This window comes from Alosa sapidissima, chromosome 1, assembly GCF_018492685.1.
Source record: "Alosa sapidissima isolate fAloSap1 chromosome 1, fAloSap1.pri, whole genome shotgun sequence".
In the NCBI taxonomy this organism is placed as follows: Eukaryota; Metazoa; Chordata; class Actinopteri; order Clupeiformes; family Clupeidae; genus Alosa; species Alosa sapidissima.
This window is the reverse complement of record NC_055957.1, coordinates 36,727,562-36,749,793: the sequence shown is the minus strand read 5'-3', so window position 1 is coordinate 36,749,793 and position 22,232 is coordinate 36,727,562. Positions and strand designations below refer to the sequence as shown.

Below are 22,232 nucleotides of genomic sequence, written 5' to 3'. Positions count from 1 at the left end.
TGGATTGGGCCATTTTTTTTAAAGGGCCAGGCAGTTGGGGGAAATGATGCCATGCTGTCCTTCAAATGGCAAAGAGGGCACAACACTCCTAAAATAGGCTTGTGTCCCCGCTGTCTCTTTGCGTTCTCTGAATCAGGAATGACCGTATTGACTGACACAATACTGTTTCTGAAAGGAAAAAAACAGACTAAAACGGATATAATGGCTTGTTAATGCACTTTTAAAAAGTCTCTATAACAAACAAACAAAAATAGCTTAGAATGAAACCACAATTATCTCCTGATTATAGTCTGCAGTAATTAACTGACAAAAGTATAGCTCCTAGTCCATCACCTATAAACCACCTTACAAGTGGGAAGAGATTGGGGGTGGGGGGAAATTGTATTAGACTAGCCTACTGTAGTAGAAAACTGCAGACATGCCATGACCAATTCTCTAGTACTTAAACAAAACTTGGATAAAACATTCCATAGAGTAACAGAGATGTTCTCGATCATGACCTGCTTAGATATTTAGGGCCTGTCCTTGAAATGAATATTTGGCCATATGCCCCTTAATGAAAGGTTATCATACGGTCATTGGAGCACACTGACATGTTCTGCTGTACTTTTAAAAGCTAGGCCATATGATGGCACCAGTGCAGATGAAACCGAGAGTGCTGGTTTCAATTTAAACACAGCCAAAAAACGAAGGCTATGCGTTACTCCTGCGCAGTCCAGAGTATGATTTTTCACTCATAGCGATAGGTGTTTTATTCAGTCAACACAGAATACTGTGCAGTGAATTATTTTTATAGTAGCATATCGATTATACGCAAAGCTAGATAGGCTACCGCGTTACTATAACCACAGTAAGAATAACATTAATAGACTGCATCAGATCAAACGCACATGCTGCTTTATGGCGCATGATTATAAAACATCAAAGCTGTCTGCTCTTGTGCTCCACTTTGTTTTCATATGATTGGGATTTACATTATTCAGCCAAAAACTGCTTATTTCCCGCTGTGGATATCCTACTTATGATTACGCTACTGAATTGGCTTTACGGGGTAAATAAACGACACACATGATACCGTGGTACCAAGGCATTTTAACAGGCTGTGTACACTGGGGGCGGAGTTTGACCCCTAAACTCTCAAACCATCACTAATCCCCAGCCGACTCTCTAGCAGCGCAAATCATTCATTGGTATTGCTTCCCGGAGGAAATGCCCACGTCTGCACTGGCGAGAATACGGCAATGCTACCCCGTCCAAGTCTGGGATAGCTGAACAAGGATGGCAGTTACGAAGCAACCGGGTTTAATTTTTGATCCATTTTTTTATTTGGTTGAAGTTCTGTTTTCATAATAACCCCATAATCTTATTTGTAGGCTATATTTGCAGATGATCCACATGGTATCTTTATGGACGTCTTACAGTTTTACTTATATCATTTTCAAAGCGTCCGAAGAAGTTAAGATCGAGTAGGGCAACGGTGACAGCTGGAAATGTGTCGGATATAACATCATATTTCCCCATCAAAAGGTGAGTGTATACACATGTTTTGTTGTCTTCCTTTTGATACAGGCGCTGTTTTCAGCGTGGCTTTGAAAACATTGCAGGCTTGAAGGCTACGCTATTGCTGTGAGTTGCGGTAAATATAGAGGTCCCTTTTCGCACTGAACCACGCATGCGTCTTAACAGGTGTAACACAAAGCATACCGCATAAATGCTGATTGCAACATCACTGTTTTGTATGACAAAGCAGTAGGCCTACACATTAAAAAGTAGTGGTAGCAATAGCGACTAGAGTAGGTTAGTATTTATATCAACACATATGGAAATATTGTAGTTTAGATAGAATCGATGCAGCTGCGTAAAGGTCCACCGCTGAAATATAGGCTATTTAAACTTGTATGTTATGTGTTACTGCGATCGTGCTCAGTAACTTACTACCTTATACAGTAGGTTCTTGTACACATCACACAGTCTAAATCAAATCTGTCCTACTACTGCAGATTTATACTGCAGATATGTTAACTCCCATCTTGCTGCGACAGACCTATAGCCTACACTGATTACAGTATAGCTTCTGCTACTAGTTGCCTAATTAGTCAAATCAGTTTTCTTGTGTTGACAAGTGATTAAATGCAGGCTACTGCTTACTACATTTTCAGATAGTTTGCCACTGTCTTATAAATTATTCTTCTGTTGATCATTCATTTTCTTGTTTCATTTCTTATTAATTAATTTTGTTTTGTTTAACAATGATGTGGAAACCCAGAGAGATCTTACATGGGCATTATGAAGTAGGCTACACGTCCCTTAATGCACCATAACAACTTTTAAATTTCAAAATCCCCATCACTTCAACTAAAGGTATGTTATAGGTTGCAGAATATACAGTAGAGTATATTATGTTTATTATTTATAACACAGAACAAGGACATTGTGTGTTTTAATGGGGTTGTGATGGGCTATATAACCATAAACTGATGACAGATTGCTGTACTTACATTTTGTAAGAAGAATGTACAACTTTTTATGCAAACGCATGAATAAAGTTGCCAGGATGGCTCTGTTGAATCAGTCAGGCAATGCTGAGCCTCGGGGGATCCTGACACTCCACGTTAGGACGCAGGCCTCAGTCTTTAGTGACGGGATTTCAACATGGTCTCAACTTTTATTGAGCTATGGACATGCAGATCAGTCCATTTCCACTGTTCAGATATGATTCCTTTGGCTCTCTGGAGCCGCGTACTGCTGCACAGAGTATGTGGGAAGGAGCTAAATACCTCTTGGCATCCTACATAAAGTAGGAGCAGAATATCAACATGTCGTAGCCATGGCAATCCTTGTGAAAATAGCATGGATTTACAGTAAAGCTGACCTATACTACCTTTCTGAATATAGTTAGGTTTTCTTGCTGGCCCTGATCTCAGTATTCTAATTCCATGTTTCTTAAGCAAAAAGAAGAGGTCATAAGGAATAAGAAATTAGTGTTTTTTACTGTAAAAAGAGAAGCATCAGCTGTGTTAATACCTAGTAGTATTAATTCACTCAACTATATTAGGATCGGTCCAATTCCATATCACATATTACACATAGGCCCCTAATTTAAGAGGTGCAAAGAAGTGCAAAGTCTGTCAACAAGCAAAGTTCTTGTGAATGAACGCTAGCTATCATGTTGTATGTGCGAGTATTGAGTATACTCATCAATATTTGCACTTTGACTGCACTTTGCCCATCATCCAAATTAGGGCTCATTATACCTGAGATCTCTGGACATAAAACAAAGACAACAAATGGTCTGAAGCAGTGGCAGAAAGACTGGTTTACAGTGGGGTGGGGGTGGGGGGGGGTTGCCCAGAACCAGGCTCAGAAGGGCTGCCCATCTGCTGAAGGCTGCTCCTGGAGAATGGGAGGAGGAGGGGAAAGTACTCTGTGGCAAGTGTACACAAGAGCTAATAAGATTATAATGCTCTTTCTTATTGTGTATTTGTGTGGCCGGGGGGGGGGGTATGTCCCCGGGGGGGGGTATGTATGCTAAGTGAGGATAGAGGTTTGGCTCACCTGGTAACAGCTGTTGTGAGATGTGCCCACCACTTAGGTTGGAATGACTATTTCTATTGCTTCTACTACTACTACTGCTGGTACTACGATAATATATTGTGGTACATTTAATTATGTTTTAAAATAAAATAATTCACTATTTTGTATAATAAATAGTAAAATAGTTATAGACCTCATTTGTAGTTATAGTAAAATAGTTATAGACCTCATTTGTAGTGAGGTCAACCATAACACTGTTGGATTTTGTTTTTTTGAGGACGGTCACTGAAAAGAGCTGTAAAGGAGCTGTGTGGGGCTGCGGAAAAGGCAGGCCAATGACTATGGCTGAGGTGCTCACAGACTACTTGGGTCGTGCTGTGCCTGAGTTGACTCTGAGATATGTGAAATGTTGTTGATTTGTGTCTGTAGTGGTATTTGTTGGTGTCTCATGGATGTGACATGTGTCTCAGCTCATCATGAGTGTGGAGGGGTGTGGGATGTGGGACGCCAGACACCACTGTTGAGCTTTATGGAGGAGTTGTGGGTCTAATTCAGGGAAACACTGGGGAGGGAAGGCGCCTGCTTAAAACCCCCCAGTGAAATTCTCCAGAAGGCTGCTTTGTTGGTGATGTTTTTTTTTTTTTTTTTTTCATCCTTTGGTTCTTTGGTGGGACATTCTGGCTACTGGCATGTTGTGCCAACTTGTTTTTCCAAAGCTTCTCCCAGTCAGTTGAAGACTCCTTTCTGGGAAAACTGGCAAATGCTTTCCGATGTCTCTCAAACAATGAATCAATTACACATTTACAGTGGCAGCTGCAGCTCCGATCTGCCATGCGGCTGTTCTGCCATAGACCTGCACTTGTTTCATTAGCTAAGTTGGCAGCCGTGTATATGGAGCTGAACGGCTTGAAAGATTAGCGGTTTTAGTGGACACTAACCTATTAACCCAGTTACAGCGCTCTGTTTTTCTCAGAAACTAGCCCAGGGTCCGTCTTCACAATTGCGGAGATACTACCACTCTCTGTCTTTCACTTATGGAAAGAGAATTAGGCCTACTTCACCTGAGCCACACACTGTATACACATTATAGCCTACCCATGATTATGTGACAGACATGCTGTGCATTTGTATATGCATATGGTTTGCAGTTTGTGGAATTTACTTTAGATCAAATCAATTGTCTATTAGTATGGTTTTAGGTACTGTAGTATCTCTTTCAGTTTCTGTTTAACCTCTGTTACACTTTAACATATATTTGCTCTATCAGTTGATCCCAGGCAAGTCATCTGGTTATGTCATGTCAAGTGTTTGCACCTAAAATGACATTTGTTATGCTAAATCTTTTTATTATTTTTTAATTTTTTACAGTGTACTACTGTGTAGAATTATCTATGAGATTAGCACAGAAATGACCTGATGTGATTAGACCAGCAGAATGAAACACTAAATTGTCATATTTTAATATAGAAGCAATATGTTTTACACATGCCATGGTGAAGAAAATTGCTTTTGGTGATGTATATTGTATTCTTCTTAAGTGATTATATTTTTATTCTTCATAGGAAAATAAATCTATTTGAAATGAACAAAATTCAATACCAGTAAACAAAAGACAATAAGAAGTTGCCCTACACTGACTGTGGCAATCTCAGCAGAAACGTGCACCTGACTTGGATACATTAGAGGGGAGCTGACTTTAAAGTTGTTAAATGTGTGGGGAAGCAGGGGAAGCAGTGATGGGGAACGGTAAAGTATTCCACTGCCTAGAGAGCATATTATATTGATCTAGTTGGTATCTACTTTAGCATAAAGTTACCGGTAGTTCATGAACAACCACCTCCAAATCATTGGCTGAGAGAAAGTATTTGAGTTTGGTATTAGTTTAAGAGTGTCACATCAGAAATATTTTGTCCAACTTTTAAGGTGAATCGAATATGTAGTGTTTATGCTCGTAAAGATGTGTTTCTGTACAATGATGATATCCTGCTTGGTAAAGCCATGTTTGTTTGGTTTGCTGTCAGTGTGTTTTTGTCTGTATGGCAGGGCCAGGCTGTGCAAACTTTATGCAACAGTGGTTGCTTATTGAGATAGTGATGCCTTGCACAAAATAGCTAAGGTACTTTTTATAATTTGTTTGTCTAAATGCAGACTATATCCCTTGCACAGATCCAATTGATAAACAAAGACAAAGCTACTCATGTTAAAACAACCCCCTAAGATGACTTCAAGGAAAGAGGATGAGCACTCTTGTATGATATCATATCTTGGCCCAGCTCTTAATCTCTAATTAACATTGAGGTGAACCCAGTAATTCCAAGCGGAACCTGATGCAATGCTTAAACCTGATCCGGCAGCCTGTGTAGCTAAATTAAAAGTGCTCTTCAGGATAGATTTGCTAGAGAACTTTGAGTTTGTGGCAATTTGTGTTAAACCATTATAACTGGGTGTGCATTTGGGTTTTCTATGAAAGACAGACACAGTACATGTACATTTTATAATCTACATTAGTGTTTGCTAATTTTATATATGACCATTGTGATAATGTTTCATCTTGAATGCCCTGTCCTACTGGTCGGCTTATTGTGTCTTTTGATACCCTGACAATAGATTTACTGTGTCCATTCACATGAGCCACAGACACAGCATAACTACTGTACACGCTATTGAGCTACACAAGCAAAGGAATGCTATCACAGACCTTTCACTTCACAAGGTTTAGCTAATTTAAGTTGACTCTCTGTACCACCGCGATTGATTTGGCTTTATTTTCCCCTTTCCTCTGCCTTCTCCACAGGCCATCCCTCTTTGTTATCAGATGGTTAAGTGCCTCACTCTCCAGCTCCCTTATGGATGATCCTGAGAAGGACCTCCATTGATCTCTTGGACGGGCTCAGCAATTGAAATGGATCCATCTTGCAGCTGCCCAACTGTAGCACAGACTCGGCAAAGCCTTTCCACTCTGATGTTCGCCCTCGATCAGCGGAGAGGGGGGATGATGATCAAAACGGAAGCTTCTGGAATGATAACGCAAAGCCATTCAGTTTGGGGGGGAATGGCACTTACTCTGTAGGACTTCCATGGGGACTTCCACCAACCCATAGTGATGCTTGCCACTCTTTTCCATGTTCTCTTCTCCCCTTTCCGCTGTGAACATTCATGTAACACATATGGACGCACATGTAACATATATGCACGTTTAAGGACCTCTGGATCTTTCTGGATCTCTATTTCTTGAGTTTCCCCCCGTCCACTGGGCCCAAGTGTGCGGACCCTCATGCTGCACATGGACCACGGCCAGGCCAACCAGTGCTGTTCGCTGTAACTCTTCTTGAGACTCATTCCTGGCGGGGTGCGGGGTGCAAACCCAATGGCATGGGTGAAACTCTTCAAGAAGCAGGGTGGCAGTCTGGGAAAGACCTACCAGCCTGGCAGCATGGTCTCCCTCGCCCTCACCAAGGGCCTACTCAACGAGCCCGGACAGAACAGCTGTTTCCTCAACAGCGCTGTACAGGTTGGTTCCACTTCAGCCCATCGCTGCCCTTTTCTATTGCCTGTATAGGTCAACGAATGACTTGGCGAATCATTATATCAAGTGTATGGGTTGAGATATCAATCTGCAACCTGTATTTATAGATACAGTTACAGTTAGTTAGATAAAAATCCATTACTGCCATAAATTCAGCAAAATACCAAATATGCTAGGTGTTATGCTTTGAAGGTGTAAGAGGACCAATGAATCAGGGTTAGATTGATAGTTTGATCTTGTTGCAACATAAAAAGAAAATATTGGTGTTTGATCCATTAAATACTAATACATGTAATGGACAGGATACAGCATGCATGCCAAGTATGGTATTTTGGTAGATTTAAAATAATCTCAGAGTTCAGTGCATCATCAGGTGATTGATCACCACAGAGGCAGTGATTGTGGTCCAATGGTTGTGCTCTGCAGGTGTTATGGCAACTCGACATCTTCAGGAGAAGTCTGAGGCAGCTATCAGGGCATTTCTGTCTAGGGGATGCCTGTATATTCTGTGCTCTTAAGGTGAGTGCTTTAATTCCACTATCCTAATGGTTTCTCATGGCCAACTGGACTCGTCTCTATAACATGTGAGAGTTAAAGGATGCGATGCTGGTGGGATGTGGGAGGGGAGGTTCAGCACAGGGATGGACTGTACTGTATTTCATTGTTGCTTTTTTAATTGCAGCTGGATTGGTGTCCTATTTGTAATGCAGTGTTTATGATAACATATAATGAACTGTCACACTACAATGAACCAGCCTGTCACCCTTGTCTGTTACCACAGAGTATTTTCAGTCAGTTCCAGCAGAGTCGCGAGCGAGCGTTGCCGTCGGACACGCTACGCCACGCCCTGGCCGAGACATTTAAGGACGAGCAGCGCTTTCAGCTGGGCCTGATGGATGATGCCGCTGAGTGCTTTGTGCGTTTCCGTGGTGACCCCATTGCAGTGTTTATTTACAAAGCTGTGGGCATGGAAGGGGGAGCAGAGAGGGGGCGAGGTCAGGACAGGACAGCGAGTGTCGTCCTGTGACGAGTGTCGGCAAAGTCACAGCACAACAATCTTGAGGCAGATGTGAAGTTGGAGTGACTCCTTGCTATTGTTTTTAACCCTGGGCTTTAGTTATGAGGGAAAGGACTACCCCCAAAACCTGCATGCCCCCTTTTTTGTTAATGTGCACAATAGGGAAACCTTTTTTCTGCTAAGATGAAAAACAAGCTAACGTTAACATTAAAGCCAGCGTGGAACAGAATGAAAACAGTCTTCATTGCTGCACTGCATTGTATTTTCATGAGGGCTCTATTTTGTGTGGTTACAGGAAAACATTCTGGAGCGAATCCATCTTCACATTGTGGCAAACACGGCCTCTGAGGTCTGCACTTCCAAGTCCTGCATCACGCATCAGAAGTTTGCCATGACGTTGTACGAGCAGGTGCCTCCGTTGTTCTTATTCATTCAGTATTCATATGAGCTTCACTTGGCTCATCATTTTAGACAAGATTCCGAGTTGGAGCTTCCTGCTCTGACATCTTTCCTTTTTATGACTTTAAAATCATCCATTAAGGATAAGAGTCCCATAGAGGCAGAATGGTTTTAAAAACAGCTCTCTGAGTCGCTGTCAGACATCTGTGTCATTTTTGTCATCCACAGTTTGTATGTCGAAGTTGCGGCGCCTCTTCCGATCCTCTTCCTTTTACTGAGTTGGTGCATTATGTCTCGACGACAGCACTCTGGTAAGTGTGCTTGCTGTTGTCAGCTGTGAATTTGCATAAGTTGCAGTGGAACTCTAACCTGACTCTCACCAGATACATTTTGTTCTGCTTAGCTCCGCCTAGCTCCACTCACATCCATCTGGGATCGCTTCCGTTGGGAGTGATTTCGGCACCAGATTTTATGGTAGAGCCAATCAGGACGTAGGGCGGGAGTTTCATAGATGTGACGTAGCGTTGAAGCGACTGTGAGACTGCTTTCAGCGTCACGGGTTGGCTTCGATGTGAGTGGTTGAAGTAGCACGTCAATAGATGACGGACAAGTGGCTTATCCAATCATATGCAAGGATTTTTGATAAGGCCCAGCCTTCTGAAACACCACTCCAATGGATCGATCCCAGATGGATGAGTGGAGCTAGGCGGAACGAAATTCATCTGGCGAGAGTCAGGTTAGTGGAACTCCTTTTCCTACTGCCAATACAGCCCTCTCCCGGCCCGTGAGGGAATGTTATGACAAAGCAGTATTTTACTGGACATTATAACCAGCATTTACACTCATTCACAGACGAAATTTGAAGGCACGTATGTCAATGTTACGAGCCCACAATTTTTCCTGTGATATCTCCGTTTGGGTTCAGCCAACAGGTGGAGAGAATCTTGGAGAAGAGTGACAGACTGAGAGCAGACATGTTTGGGGAACTCTTGCAGGCAGCGAACACTATGGGTGACCTCCGCAACTGTCCTGTGAGTGAGCATGTGCCAAGTACTCCTGGTTTATTTCATAACTATGCGGTCTGTGCGGTTCCCCAATGGAACTGGCTGGTTGAGTTAATTGAGGCCTGAAGAACTTGTGTGTCAGAAGGCTGCACTGTGACGTTTGGCATTTCTGGGGACTGAAATGGTCAAGCCATGAGTAAAGCCGACGCAACAGTGTTGTTAGTCACAAGATAAAGTTGCCGGTGGCATTATTCAGTAGCGTTGCTCACATGCCACTTCTACATGACAGGATGCAATGTGAGAGTCCATACTCTGATTTCTGTGAAAAGAAAGCCGTCATAGCCTGGTTTGTTTCCACGTCTCTTGAGTCTGGGGACCAGTTGGTGAGGTGATGTTGGCTGGTCTGGAGTGTCCTGTGACATTGGGGTGGAGGACAGTAGAAGGTGTAGCGCCGTTGCCCGTGGTGTGAGAGGTTGTAAATAGCTGGACAAGCCTATCCACGGATGCTCTCTTAGGCCATTGGCACCTGATGCACACCACTTCACAGCACAAGGGCTGTATCATTGTTGGAGGCGTCTGGACCCCTGGGGAATCTATAGTGCATGCATTGTTAATGATGTTGAAAGTTTTAACAGTTCCCTTTAAAATGGTTGCATGTTTGTGTCGTCTTCCATTGTTATCTATCCTACCTTCTATCTGAGTGTTGCATCATTGTATGGCAGTGTTACCATGACTCCTTAAGAAGGGAAAATAAGATTAAGTTAGATTAAATGGGATTTTAATTGTATTTGCCTCTATCTGTTGGGGAAGAAAATTTTAATGTGGTCTTGAATCTAAAAAAACAACATAGGTAAGATCTAACTTAAATAATGTCTTATTTATAATGTTGATATTAGAATTACACATTAATTGTATGCTATATTTATATTGAATTCATTTTAACATTTGAAGAGCATATTATCTCAATTAAAAGACTATCATCCAATGAGGATGTCCTGATACAAGGATGACAAAGTTCACCAGTATGTCGATGCATTACTGTATGTGCATCTGCTTTAAGGAATTTAAGGAAATACCTACGGCTCTGAGGAGTTGATTGAGTCTGGGTGAGCACCTATGTCTCTGATATGAGGGATATTAGGAAAGCACCAAACTGAACCTGGTCCAGGGAGTCTGTTGACCAGGGCAGGGCCTGCCTGTTGGTCATGCATCCAAGCCTGTTTATATGCTGACTGAGGGCTTCTGGCCAGAGCACTGCAGGGGGGGGGGGGGCTGCTTCTTCGCCGGCTCTGCCATTATACACACGTTTGCAACAATCTCTAGTGTTTCGTTAGCCTGCCTCTGTGCTGTAAACTGATCTTGCTTCGGTCGGCGGGTAGGATACACCGAACTTGCAAGTGGGATATTCTTCCTACAGGCAGTAGGGGCGGGCGAGAGAGCCTTCATTCGCCCCGCAATGAGTCATTTAACCATATACCGACTTATGAAGATGATTAATTAACACGAAAACGTTGCCTGGTGTCCCTTTAAAAAGCAGAGTTTATTCACAATATTTGTATATAGTCCTCAAAGGATATATGGTATTAGTAAATCATTTTTGTCTAGGTCCAAGATGTCGTGTGTGTATGCAAAACCAGTGTTTGGGGCTATGTGAGGTCACAGCGATAAACTGAACCCACTGCTCTCAGTAGCTCTCTGGTTTGCATCTGGATGTGGATGAAATGTCTGGATGACTGACGGCCGGGAATGTCACCCTTCTGTGCAGAGCAACTGTGGCCAAAGTATCAAGATCCGCCGTGTGCTCATGAACTGCCCAGAAATAGTGACCATCGGGTTTGTGTGGGATGCCGAGCAGTCTGACCTCACGGAAGATGTCATCAGGTCACTGGGTCCACACCTAAACCTCTCGGGGGTAAGGGTCACACACTGGCCAGCCTGCTAGCCACATCCCACACACCAGGCTCACACACAACAGGCTGTGATTTGCATGGATGCTGTTGTCCTCTCAGAGAACTGTTGGTATTTGAAATGATTGGAAGAGTTACGAAGTAAATGAAGTGTGCAACTTTTCTATTAACAAATAAACAGACTGCAAATGTCATGCTGTATCACCCATACAGAGTAAAGACTTGTTTCTGGTTCCTCATACAGTACATTCCATGTCTCTTTGGCTCAGCTTTTCTACCGGGTCACGGATGAGAATGCGAAAAGGTGCGACCTTCACCTGGTGGGAATGATCTGCTACTCCAGTCGCCACTACTCTGCCTTCGCCTATCATAGCAAGTCTTCCAAATGGGTATTTTTCGATGATGCTACAGTGAAAGAGGTTTGTAAAAAATATTTTAAAATTCTATCTATATATACAATATATTATGGTTGTCCTACTTGTTCTTTGCTTTGTTTTATTGATGATGAAATCATACCTGTTTGGAAAAATGTATTGGACATTATACAGTCTTTTGTTGAGTCATTGTCGAGATTCAATGCACACTTTGACCTGATGGTTTGGTGTTCAGTAGTGTTATGTCCACTTGGAGATGAATGGCTGTATTGGGTTTTGTGATACTTCTGCTGCTGAGTATTTAAAGGGGAGAAATACTGCTATTAATGAGATGAATACCACATGGATCATTTAATGTATAAAAAGCCCATAGAAAAGCTGAGAAAATAAAGCAAGGATATGGTTTCTTTTGCTTTTGTTTTTGCATTTTAAGTGTTTATAAGATGCCTTCACTTTTCAGATTGGATCGAAGTGGAAAGATGTAGCTTCCAAGTGCATGCGGGGCCATTACCAGCCCCTCCTGCTGTTCTATGCCAACCCAGATGGGAGTGCCGTCTCTAATGAGGATGCCCCGAGACAGACCACCATGTGGTCACACTTTAAGTCTCCCATCAACGGGGAAGTTTCAGGTGAGCCTATCTCTGCTGGCAGTCCAAATAACTTTCAAAACGGCAACAAAAAACAACTTTTCTTGTCAGAGATTTGAAAGAGTGACATGATTAAAATTAGTGCACTGCAGTGATTGCTCTAAAATTCCCATCACCGGTTTCTATAAATATCATAACTCAGGAAAAGACAAGAGAGGCAGACAGCCACAGCATCCACCTCTTTCATCCGTGTGCCAAAAATACTCTTTAAAGACCCTGTTGCCGCAGAACAACTATTTTAGCCAACACGCCAGGTACCATTTTATTAATATCCACAACTCATTTGTTTAAATTCTGACCTCGCTTAAAACCCATTTCTGTGAAACAACAAAGGCCATCCCGATATAGTACGCCAGGAATTGCACAAAGGTGGCCCATCGCTCCGCAGAGTGGCAGAGTTATATAAAAGCATCAAAAGTCTGCCGTCATCCCAGCATGGCTCTGTGTGCTACAAACCCTCTGGCTTTGGGCGCAAATCCCTCAGTCAGAGTCAGAGCGCTCCAGAGAGTGTGCCCGGTCGGTCCGACCAGTCCTGAACTCGGATGAGGACAGGCACTCTGCTGTCGCATGGAGATTACCGCCCACGCTCCTCTCTTTCTCCTTTTCTCTTTTTTTCTCTCTCCCTCTCACTCTTTCTTTCATTCTCCCTTGCTCTATCCCCCTTTCTCTCTCCGTTTCTTTGCCTGCACTGTAATCCGTGCGTGCGGGCAGCCGGGCGATCCGATCTGATGCTGGACATTACCTACATGTTTATCTTCCACTCAGCCTCGCGCCGCTTTGCTCAGCCTCATGGATTTACATGGACATTATTCCTCAAGTATCCTACGCACGGGCCTTTAGTGGAATGGGACTGAGTCATTATGACCACCACATGAATCTCTGTGAGTAGTGCTGGCACTCTTTCTACATTCACAAAAGAGCAGTGTTATTTTGCGATGGCACTCCACTGTGTTTAGTAGTAGTAGTTAACTGGCCTTTAAATGTGCACACAGGGGCTTAGCGCTCGGTGCTCTCCTGAAGTGCCGTGAAGGAGTATGTAGTTTGAAGTGGCTGCCAGTTTGTTAGTCATGGTTTGCTGAGCACTGTGGGTTTTTTTTTTCGTAAAGTGCTTTTGCGCTCACTTGGCAGTGCTTTTGCTGAGAACAACAGCGTTGGCCATTTGGAAGCACTGTAATGGCTGTGTTGGATGCCAACATTTTATGGATTATTTTATCCTTAAGTGCCCTCTAAATAAAAAAATGGTACCACCAAACTGGGGTGTTGGTTATGACAAAGATGCATTTTTGATGCACCTTTTAAATATCGCATCAACGCAAGAAGACCGCTCACAAATCATAGACTATTATTTAGTAATAAACACTGCTTTTAGCCATCAATGAAGTTGGGTATTGGCTACAGTCCATTGTTCAGTGGTGAAAGTGCATTCGTCTGCTCTTTTCAAGCAGTCATTGAGCTATAATCATTATGTCACTCTAATACAGTTTTGGAGAAAATGCTGATGTAAGCATTGCAAGTTTCACCTTTGCGAGCTTCACTCGGATATCTGTTGTGGGAGCTGCGTGTGTGTTAGAGACACACCTCCCAGTGTGCTGTTTGGAGAGCAGTGCGATGGATTGGATTACCACAGATAATTTCCCTGATGGATAATGCCACACAATCATTTTCCCTTTCATCTCTGGCTGTAATCCCCCTCCAGCTCCCAGAGCTCGGCCTGACCCATGCTGCTCAGCATCTGGGCCATCGAGCACCACAGCTGCCCTATATAACTCAGCACAACACACACCAGCAGCCCACTGACTTAACAGATTTTACAACACAGCTAAACAACAAACACACACCAGCAGCCCACTAACTTAACAGATTCCCCAACACAGCTAAACAACAAACACACACCAGCACAGCAGCCCACTGACTTAACAGATTTCACAACACAGCTAAACAACAAACACACACCAGCAGCCCACTAACTTAACAGATTTTACAACACAACGCAACACAACAAGCACATGACAACCCACTGACTTAACAGATTTAACAACACAACAAACACACAACAGCTCACTCACTTATAGCTGAAGTATACACAACTGCTGCTCCACAGAGACTATGAATTCATCTAAAATACACTTAATACCTATTGTTATTGGAATTCTTGCCAACTCTCTTGCTGATGATATTTCACTAACCGTAAATACAAAAAGTCCAGGATTTGTCTGTGACTGAGACTGAAGTCAGGGTGGCCTAGCCAATGCTGTCTGACTTCACCAAATGTGCTTTCCAAGTGGAAGTTTTCTACTTTGCCTTCTATATTGGACATATTATACTGTATACACTGCACATTTATTTATTATGTTATGTCATACCTGTGTGTGTGTGTGTGTGTGTGTGTGTGTGTGTGTGTGTGTATTGTTCCACAGTGACTGACGGTCCTCATTCAGGGTCGAAGAAGCTTGACGGAGTAAGGGACAGTGCTCCTCTGCGCTCCGGACAGAGCTCCCATAAGCCCACTCAGCAGTCCGCATCTAACTCAGGCTACAGCAGACGTAAGGAACAGGAAAGACTACAACACTGACACCATCCAACTAATCACAGATCAGACACATTTACAGATATATATATAGCGGTACTGTACATTTACAATAGGAACGATCATCTTAACAATCAAGTATACACATATCTATGTTGTAGATTACTGATTTGCTAAATATGTTATGTTTCGGGTAAAATATTTTATGGGATTAATTTACTAGTATTTTATAACATGTTTAGAATATTTTAATCCTACATTTTACCAAAGTTTTATATCAGTGTAGATGCTCCATACTGATGATTCAGTTCTCCCCTGTCTGAGTTTGCCATCATATTTTCTCCCCCGTCTGAGTTTGCCATTTTATTTTGTCCTCCTCCTGCTTGCTGTAGTCAGAACTGCTCCTGGTAGTCCGAGCCGATTCCGAGAGTCTTCCAGGGAAAGTTTCCAGAGGGGAGGGGAGCTGCAGAAGAAGGAGGGGGAGAGGGCCCATCGACGACCAGACTCTCTGCAGAACCGAGGTACCGCCAGACCAGGCACTCAGCCAGCCTGCTATAGAGCTGCATTGATTATGTATGGCTGTGGTTACATAGGCCCAGCCAGCCTGCTATAGAGCTGCATTGATTATGTATGGCTGTGGTTACATTGGCCCAGCCAGCCTGCTATAGAGCTGCATTGATTATGTATGGCTGTGGTTACATTGGCCCAGCCAGCCTGCTATAGAGCTGCATTGTATAAGTAGAAGCATTGTGGAAGATTGATTTGACAGGCTTTGATTAACGGTGCATAATTCAATGAAGTCACCAAATTCCAGCATTTTCTTTACACTAATTTTCTTTTCAATCATCAGTGTGGGAGTGGCTTTAATCTCTTCTTTTTGAACACTGGCACAAAGTATAATTTTTGCTAAATGAAAGATGCTCACTTTTTGCTTTTGGAATCTAGCGATACTGTTAAATCGTGTTGATCTGTGGTAAAAACAGGATTAATGAATGAATACATCTACAGCACACCATTTCCAGCTCTGCTTAAAATAATCCGATTTGGGTGGTTCTGCCTCTTTTGGTTTTTTGTTTTGTTTTCAATTTTAGACTCGTCTTCATGTGTGTGTACCAAGTTTGTACATGTAAAGAGCCCAAAATAAAAACATGATGGTCTTCTCAGCTCAGGCTTGTCCAGAGGCAACTCCTCAGCTTACAGAATGTTTGTAAACACAATTTCCTTGACACTCCCCTAAAAATAAATGCCTTTATTATTCTTTGCCTCTGGGCAAAATATGAAAAGCCTCCTCGACATGTTTTGTCAATGGAAATTATGTTAACTGTTTTGAATCCCTGTCCATAAAACCATTGTATTCTGAATGCCCTATTTTCTAGCACTCTTTATGCAGAGCTTTTTCACATCATGAAATATCTTTAAGCATTATTGCAACTCCCCATTAATACCTATACAAGTTCATCTGTCACAGGAATACAAAGTAAAACACTTAAATATTTTGGCCAATGTTTTCAAAACAGTATAATTTTATGTGAGTTTTGGCATCACTCTGAACAAAAACCATTTGCATTCGCTAAATGGACTTGATGTTGCATTGTGCAGCTTGCACAGCTTGGTGGCTTACTTGCTCTCTTATGAGTGGGCGATTCTGGATGCGTCACAATTTCATTTTATCCCTTTATTTGCGTTTTAGGGAAAAGAGGGCACTGGCTTTAACAGAAGGGCAAAGTAAGGGCGACTGGTAGTCAGGAAATGCGTTACAGCGCTGGCACGTGTCCAGAAGCCAAGAGCACCATCTGCCTCCAAAGCAGGAGCGAGCGGGCACAAGGCAAAAATAGAGGCTTTGCCTCTGCGTTTCAAATATTGTCTTGTGCTGCACTTTGCGAGGGTTAGCCCATTTACTGTGGGATCTGCCAACGCAGTGGGCACACGGAGCAGCATGTCCGTCTCGGCTTATTCACTATGCAGAAAACTGACCTCAGTTTTGGACATGTACACAGATATGATGTATTGGAACTGTGGCACTTGCAACACAGTAGGACCACAAAAAATGTCAGGTAAAAATGCTCATTTGGCCTTTTAGCGAGAGTCAGCATATTTCAAACTAAATTGTGGGTGATGTTAGTTTTCATAATATGTTTGAAAAAGTGTTTGTAACTTTGTTACTACTAAACTGATCAAGTGTTTTCTTTTGTTCCCTGGCAGATATGACATATCCTAGGGCCACGTCACCCCCAGAGAATGGCCTGCGGTCTCACCCAGAACAGCGGATGCGTTCGTCTCAAGGCCGGGGCTCCGCGAGGCAGGACCGCTCCTCCCTCCACCCCCAGCGCTCCCCCCAGGAGCCGCGGCCTCAACCCCACCCCGCCCCCCCCAACGCTGCCGCTCGCCGCCCGGAGCCCCGTGAGACGGAGCCGCCGCACGAGCGCGGAGGAGGGGGACTGGGCAGTGGTGGTGGGGGCAGCGGAGGGGGAGGGGGGAAGGCGCGCAGCTCGTCCTGGCGACCGGTGCGCGAGGTCTTGAATGTGGACAGCGTGCTGAGCGAGCTGGAGCGCCGGCAGCAGGACAGTCCGCGCTGCGCCCGCGCCTTGCCCCAGCAGCGGGCGGCGCCGCCCGAGCGCAAGCCGAAGGGCCTGATGACCATCTACGAGGACGAGGGCCGCCACGACAGCGAGAGCCGCAGCTCCCAGGACTCGCAGCACCGCGCCACGCACTCCAAGGACGGGGCCAACGCGTCCCTCCGCACCGAAAACTGGACCATCCAGCGCACGGAGTCGGGCTACGAGAGCAGCGATCGGCTGAGCAGCGGCTCCACCAACCCGGACTCGCCGGGCGTGGAGAACTTCGCTGGGAAGGAGCTGAAGCTGGCGCAGGACGCGCCTCAGCTCAGGTGGGCCCCCCCAGTCACCGGGCAACAGGGTGGCATCCTCAGACACCCAGAACAGCACTGGACATAGTCCCAGTCCACTGAGATTAATGACCATGATTACTGAATGATTGCTCTTTTGTTGAAAAGAGAATCCTTTCTTTACGAAGGATTGAATATGAAACCAAATGCATCGATTCACTGAGAAATGTACCTTCTTGTTTGTCTGTCCTAGGGGTCAGGTTCACCACAGCAGAGGCGAGGTGAAGAATGACCCCGCTCGCTCTCCACTCTACCATAGTAAGTGCTCGGTCAGTCTGAGTCAGTGTTTGATGCCGGGAAGCTGAACAGAGCCTGACAGCTAAATGCCCTGAGTCACCGTCAGGCTGTGTCCTGTTTGTGTTTACGAAAGACCTCACTGATGCCTTTATGGGTACTGCTATAATGTTACAGTAAGGCGGTTAATTAGCTGGCCTGGAGGTCTCGATGGGTCAGGTGCATCCAGTAAGTGTTTGACAACATTGTCAGGAGATTGTGATTTAAAGCAGGTTTAACCTGGGCTAGTGGTTCAGAAGAAGGTATTAATGAGGGTTCTTGTGAGGAGAGATATCTTACAGCTTTAAAAATAGCCTTTAGGTGGACTGTGTTCCCTAGTCATTTTGATGAGATCCTAAAATATAGTCTGGAATTTAAATTGGGAAGTTAAATGTCTTTTTGGTCTCTTTGCCTCTGTGTTATCGCTTAACACATTAAACTGTCCAAAGGAAAAAACTGCAAACTATAGAATGTTTTTGTCCCTTCTCTTTTGACCTAAGTTTCTTTCTTTTTTTGAGGAAGAGGGTTTCAAAGGGCGAAAAGCTGATTACAAGTCCAGGCCATTTCATCCTCTTTCTAAATAGTAGAGGATTATGTTCCAGTGTACAGGGAGCAAAGGGAGCTCTGGGAAGCAGACTTCAGTCATGTCTGTGGTGTTTTAGTAGAGCGGTGAGCTTGCCATACACAAAGCCCAGCGAGCTCCGCAGTCTAATCTGCATTTGCTATTTAAAAGCCAACAGCGTTTCTGAGAAGTCAGTCTTCTTTCACAGGAATTGTCTTTTCAAGGGAGACACTAAAGAGTCTCTTTGGGTGAGATTTACAGTAAATGCAATCACACGAGTGATATTAGTAACAGGATGCTAACAGAATACTAAACTTGAAATCATTAAGGAATTTGACATTTTGAATTTATTGGGAATTAATTAAAAAAATTGTATATAAATTTGCTGTAACATTGATTGTACTTGGGTGAACCATTTAGAGCTTCAATGGTGACACTATTGGTGAAACTATGCACTCAAGCATTAGAACATAATCTCAGGCTTGCTTTTTACAATGAACCATGTCACTTTAAAAACAACTTGAAACCACCTTAGCTTTCTCTCTCTACGTTGTCTCCACATCTTTAACTTCAAACTGGAATGTAGGACAACATTCTCCAGGCTCCTGACAGCCCAGGGTCTAATGTTTCTGATCATCTCTCGTGGATTTTATCCTTGTGTTTTGACCTCTGGGTCAACAGGAAAGGGAAAATAACTTTTCTATTTATAAAGTGCCGGAATTTGCATGCAGCCTCCTGGTGAAACACGCTGAGTGGCTTACAGTCCCTCCTCCTCCTGGGTCTGGCTCTCCCATCCCAACCCCTCTACTGCCCTCCAGTGGTCACATGCTGACACAACAATTACAGACATTATCACATGCTACATTTCAAAATGGAGGCTGTATCATCTCAAATGAAAATTTGAGATGGGAATCGGATAATAGAGGGCACAGAGGTCAGAATCAAAAACAGCTGGAAGTATGGTGTGTAGTATTTTCTGTGCACTTACTTCTGAGAGGATTTTAAATATTTGAATTTGATCTCTCACAGGTAAACATCTGCTGAAATCTCAGGGAAAGAATTCAGATCACCTGGTGAAATGCAGTCCCAGTTCCAGGTAATACATGGGACCTTGGAAGCCTATCAATCCACATTGATAGATATCAGATCAATATCTCAGTTTTGTAGAAGTGGCTATAGGGATGCTCTGCCCTAACCTGTTCCGTGTTTTTCTCATGCAGAAGGAAGCTCAGATATTCTTCCAGCAGTTCAAAGAAAGGCAGCACGTCAGAAAGGGACCCCATGCCCTGCAACTCTAGGCATGAACCGGAGGATTTGTCCCTCCGGGGCCACCGTTCAGACAGTCCGCCACCAAGACACTTGGGTAAAGTGAGCAGCTCCGAGTGCAACAGCTCGGACGACCTGACCAACCCGCTATCGGAGCAGGAGGACAGCGCGTACCGCTCCAGCACCAGTGAGACGGCGCCGGCCGAGTCCCCCCGCCCCCCCCCGCGCCCCACAGCTCCCGGCCCCCCCACGCCAGGAGCCCCCCCCGGAGACGCCCCCGACCCGTGCCAAACCGGCCACCGGAGCGGCCGCCACACGCCAGGGAGCGGACGCACGCACACCCGCGTTCCGGCCGCGCCTGCTGCAGGAGCCGTCCCAGACGAGCCCGCGGCCGTCCGCCCGCACCGCTGCCCCCTCCTCCTCCTCGTCCGCCTCCTCTGCCTGGAGAGCCGAGCCCAGCGGCGTCCGCACGCCCTCCTCCGACATCAGCTCCAAGTCGGGCTCGGATCAGGAGCGCAGCGACGGCGGCAGTGCTGGCGGCAGCGGCGGCTGTGCAGGGGAGGGGGGGGACAGAGGCCGGCGCGGCTCGGACCGCAGCAGTAGCAGCTCGGGTGCGGGCAGCGGTGGGGGTGCGGGCGGCCCACCGTCGGGGTTGGGGGTCGCGCTCACCACCTACTTCTCGGTGGACAACTGCATGACGGACACGTACCGGCTCAAGTACCACCACCAGAGGCCGCTGCTGCTCTCTGTGGCCGAGCCCAGACTTGCGGGGAGAGGAGGAGGAGGAGGAGGAGGAGGTGGAGGAGGAGGAGGAGGAGAGCACCGGGACGTGGGACTCCCCGGCGAGACGCAGGGCGCCTCAGAGCACGGCCGGAGCAGAGCTGACCTGGGTTAGAGCACTCACAGCACACCAGACTCCCACCCTGTGGACAGCCCTAGGCCCACATGTAGTCTGTTATCCTTAGGTGTCCACCAAGGGCCTTGTGTCCCAGTGTCCTCACACGGCCCCCTCTGCAAGTCCCTCCCCCTAGACCCTAACCTCAGAGGAGCTGGACTGCAGAGCTGCTCCTCAGACTATGTCTTGTCCTGCCTTTAGCAGCTTGTTGCTTTTGTAGTGAAATGCAGTGTAATATTATTGGCCCCATGCTGACACAGCGGCAGATATATCACTGTTCTGACTTGGCCGTGTCTTACAATTTTAGGCTATGCAAGCAGTAAGCCCACAGCAAAATGGAACCCAGTGACTCCAAAAGGACTGGATGAGCATGGCTTTTTGTGATGAATGTTGCAGTATTGGTAAGTGGTCTTGTTGGTCTAAAAGTAAAAATAATATGAGCGCTAAATATATATAGGCGGGACAGATGACACAATGTCAAGTTTATTGGTCTTTTAGTATGAAGAAATTTCACTTGCACTTGTATGTGTGGAGGTTACATATTCAAGCCCACTTCTTGTGATGTGTGTGCGTGTTTTTGTTTTTCTCTCTTCTCTCTCCAGGGTCTAATATGGATGAGGAATCTTGAGATCTCTCCAGGGTCTAATATGGATGGAAGCCAAAGAAAACGTGTGGGAAATAGATCCTAAAACCTCAGATAAAAGGAACATTGCCAAATCATAGACCTGGTTATTGTGTACATATAAACAAACTATGTAAGCCATAAATGTAGTGGAAGCTGAATGATCCCTCCTCTGTTCTCCTCTGGTGTGGGGTCATTCCCTCAGACGTCCACCAGAGGTCAGTATGCACCTTTACTTCTTGCACCTATACTATTCTCTTTGCTTGCTAACATGGTTGGCCAATTTCTATGCTTTAACTCAAGTGGTACAAATAATGTATGAAAAACCTTTGCATAAGGCTCGCCTAAAAGATGAGTCTTAGTATTATTTGTTCCCTCAAGCTTTACTGTTTTGTTGTATTTTCTTTCAATGTGGAGTTTGTACATACTTGTCAGATGTTTATTTATGGAGTGCCTTTTCAAGTTTTTTCATGAATAGATATGATTCATGATTCATGAACAATGTTGTAAAATGATGTCCACTTATATATTTTTGGAGATGCCTATGCATTTATTTTTATTCTTTGTTTAATAAACTTCATTCAAACATGATTTATTTGTTCTATTGTCTTTTATACAGGGTATTTTACGCAATACCAGTATGACTTGATGTCATGTCATGGATTTACAAGAATAAACTTGTTTTTTGTATTGTTTTGCAACACTCATGCAAGTTAGGAAAAGGATGTGGAACCACATACGTGAAAATAATGTGCCTCATGAGGAACAAAGCC

At 44.5% G+C, this 22,232-nt stretch overlaps 1 protein-coding gene across 1 annotated transcript; it reads left to right on the top strand.

Annotated features, from left to right (window-relative positions):
* Positions 1 to 1,145: 1,145 nt before the first annotated feature.
* On the top strand, positions 1,146 to 22,002 carry usp53b (ubiquitin specific peptidase 53b). The gene is given in 19 exon segments (XM_042092933.1): positions 1,146 to 1,527; positions 6,329 to 7,045; positions 7,487 to 7,579; positions 7,842 to 7,976; positions 8,374 to 8,487; positions 8,706 to 8,788; positions 9,403 to 9,508; positions 11,247 to 11,393; positions 11,658 to 11,807; positions 12,223 to 12,391; positions 14,827 to 14,952; positions 15,329 to 15,457; positions 17,139 to 17,823; positions 18,035 to 18,099; positions 19,706 to 19,772; positions 19,897 to 20,187; positions 20,189 to 20,832; positions 21,145 to 21,238; positions 21,440 to 22,002. Coding segments are annotated over 17 exon segments (3,225 nt in total). The 5' UTR covers positions 1,146 to 1,527; positions 6,329 to 6,901; the 3' UTR covers positions 21,222 to 21,238; positions 21,440 to 22,002.
* The last annotated feature ends 230 nt before the right edge of the window (positions 22,003 to 22,232 follow it).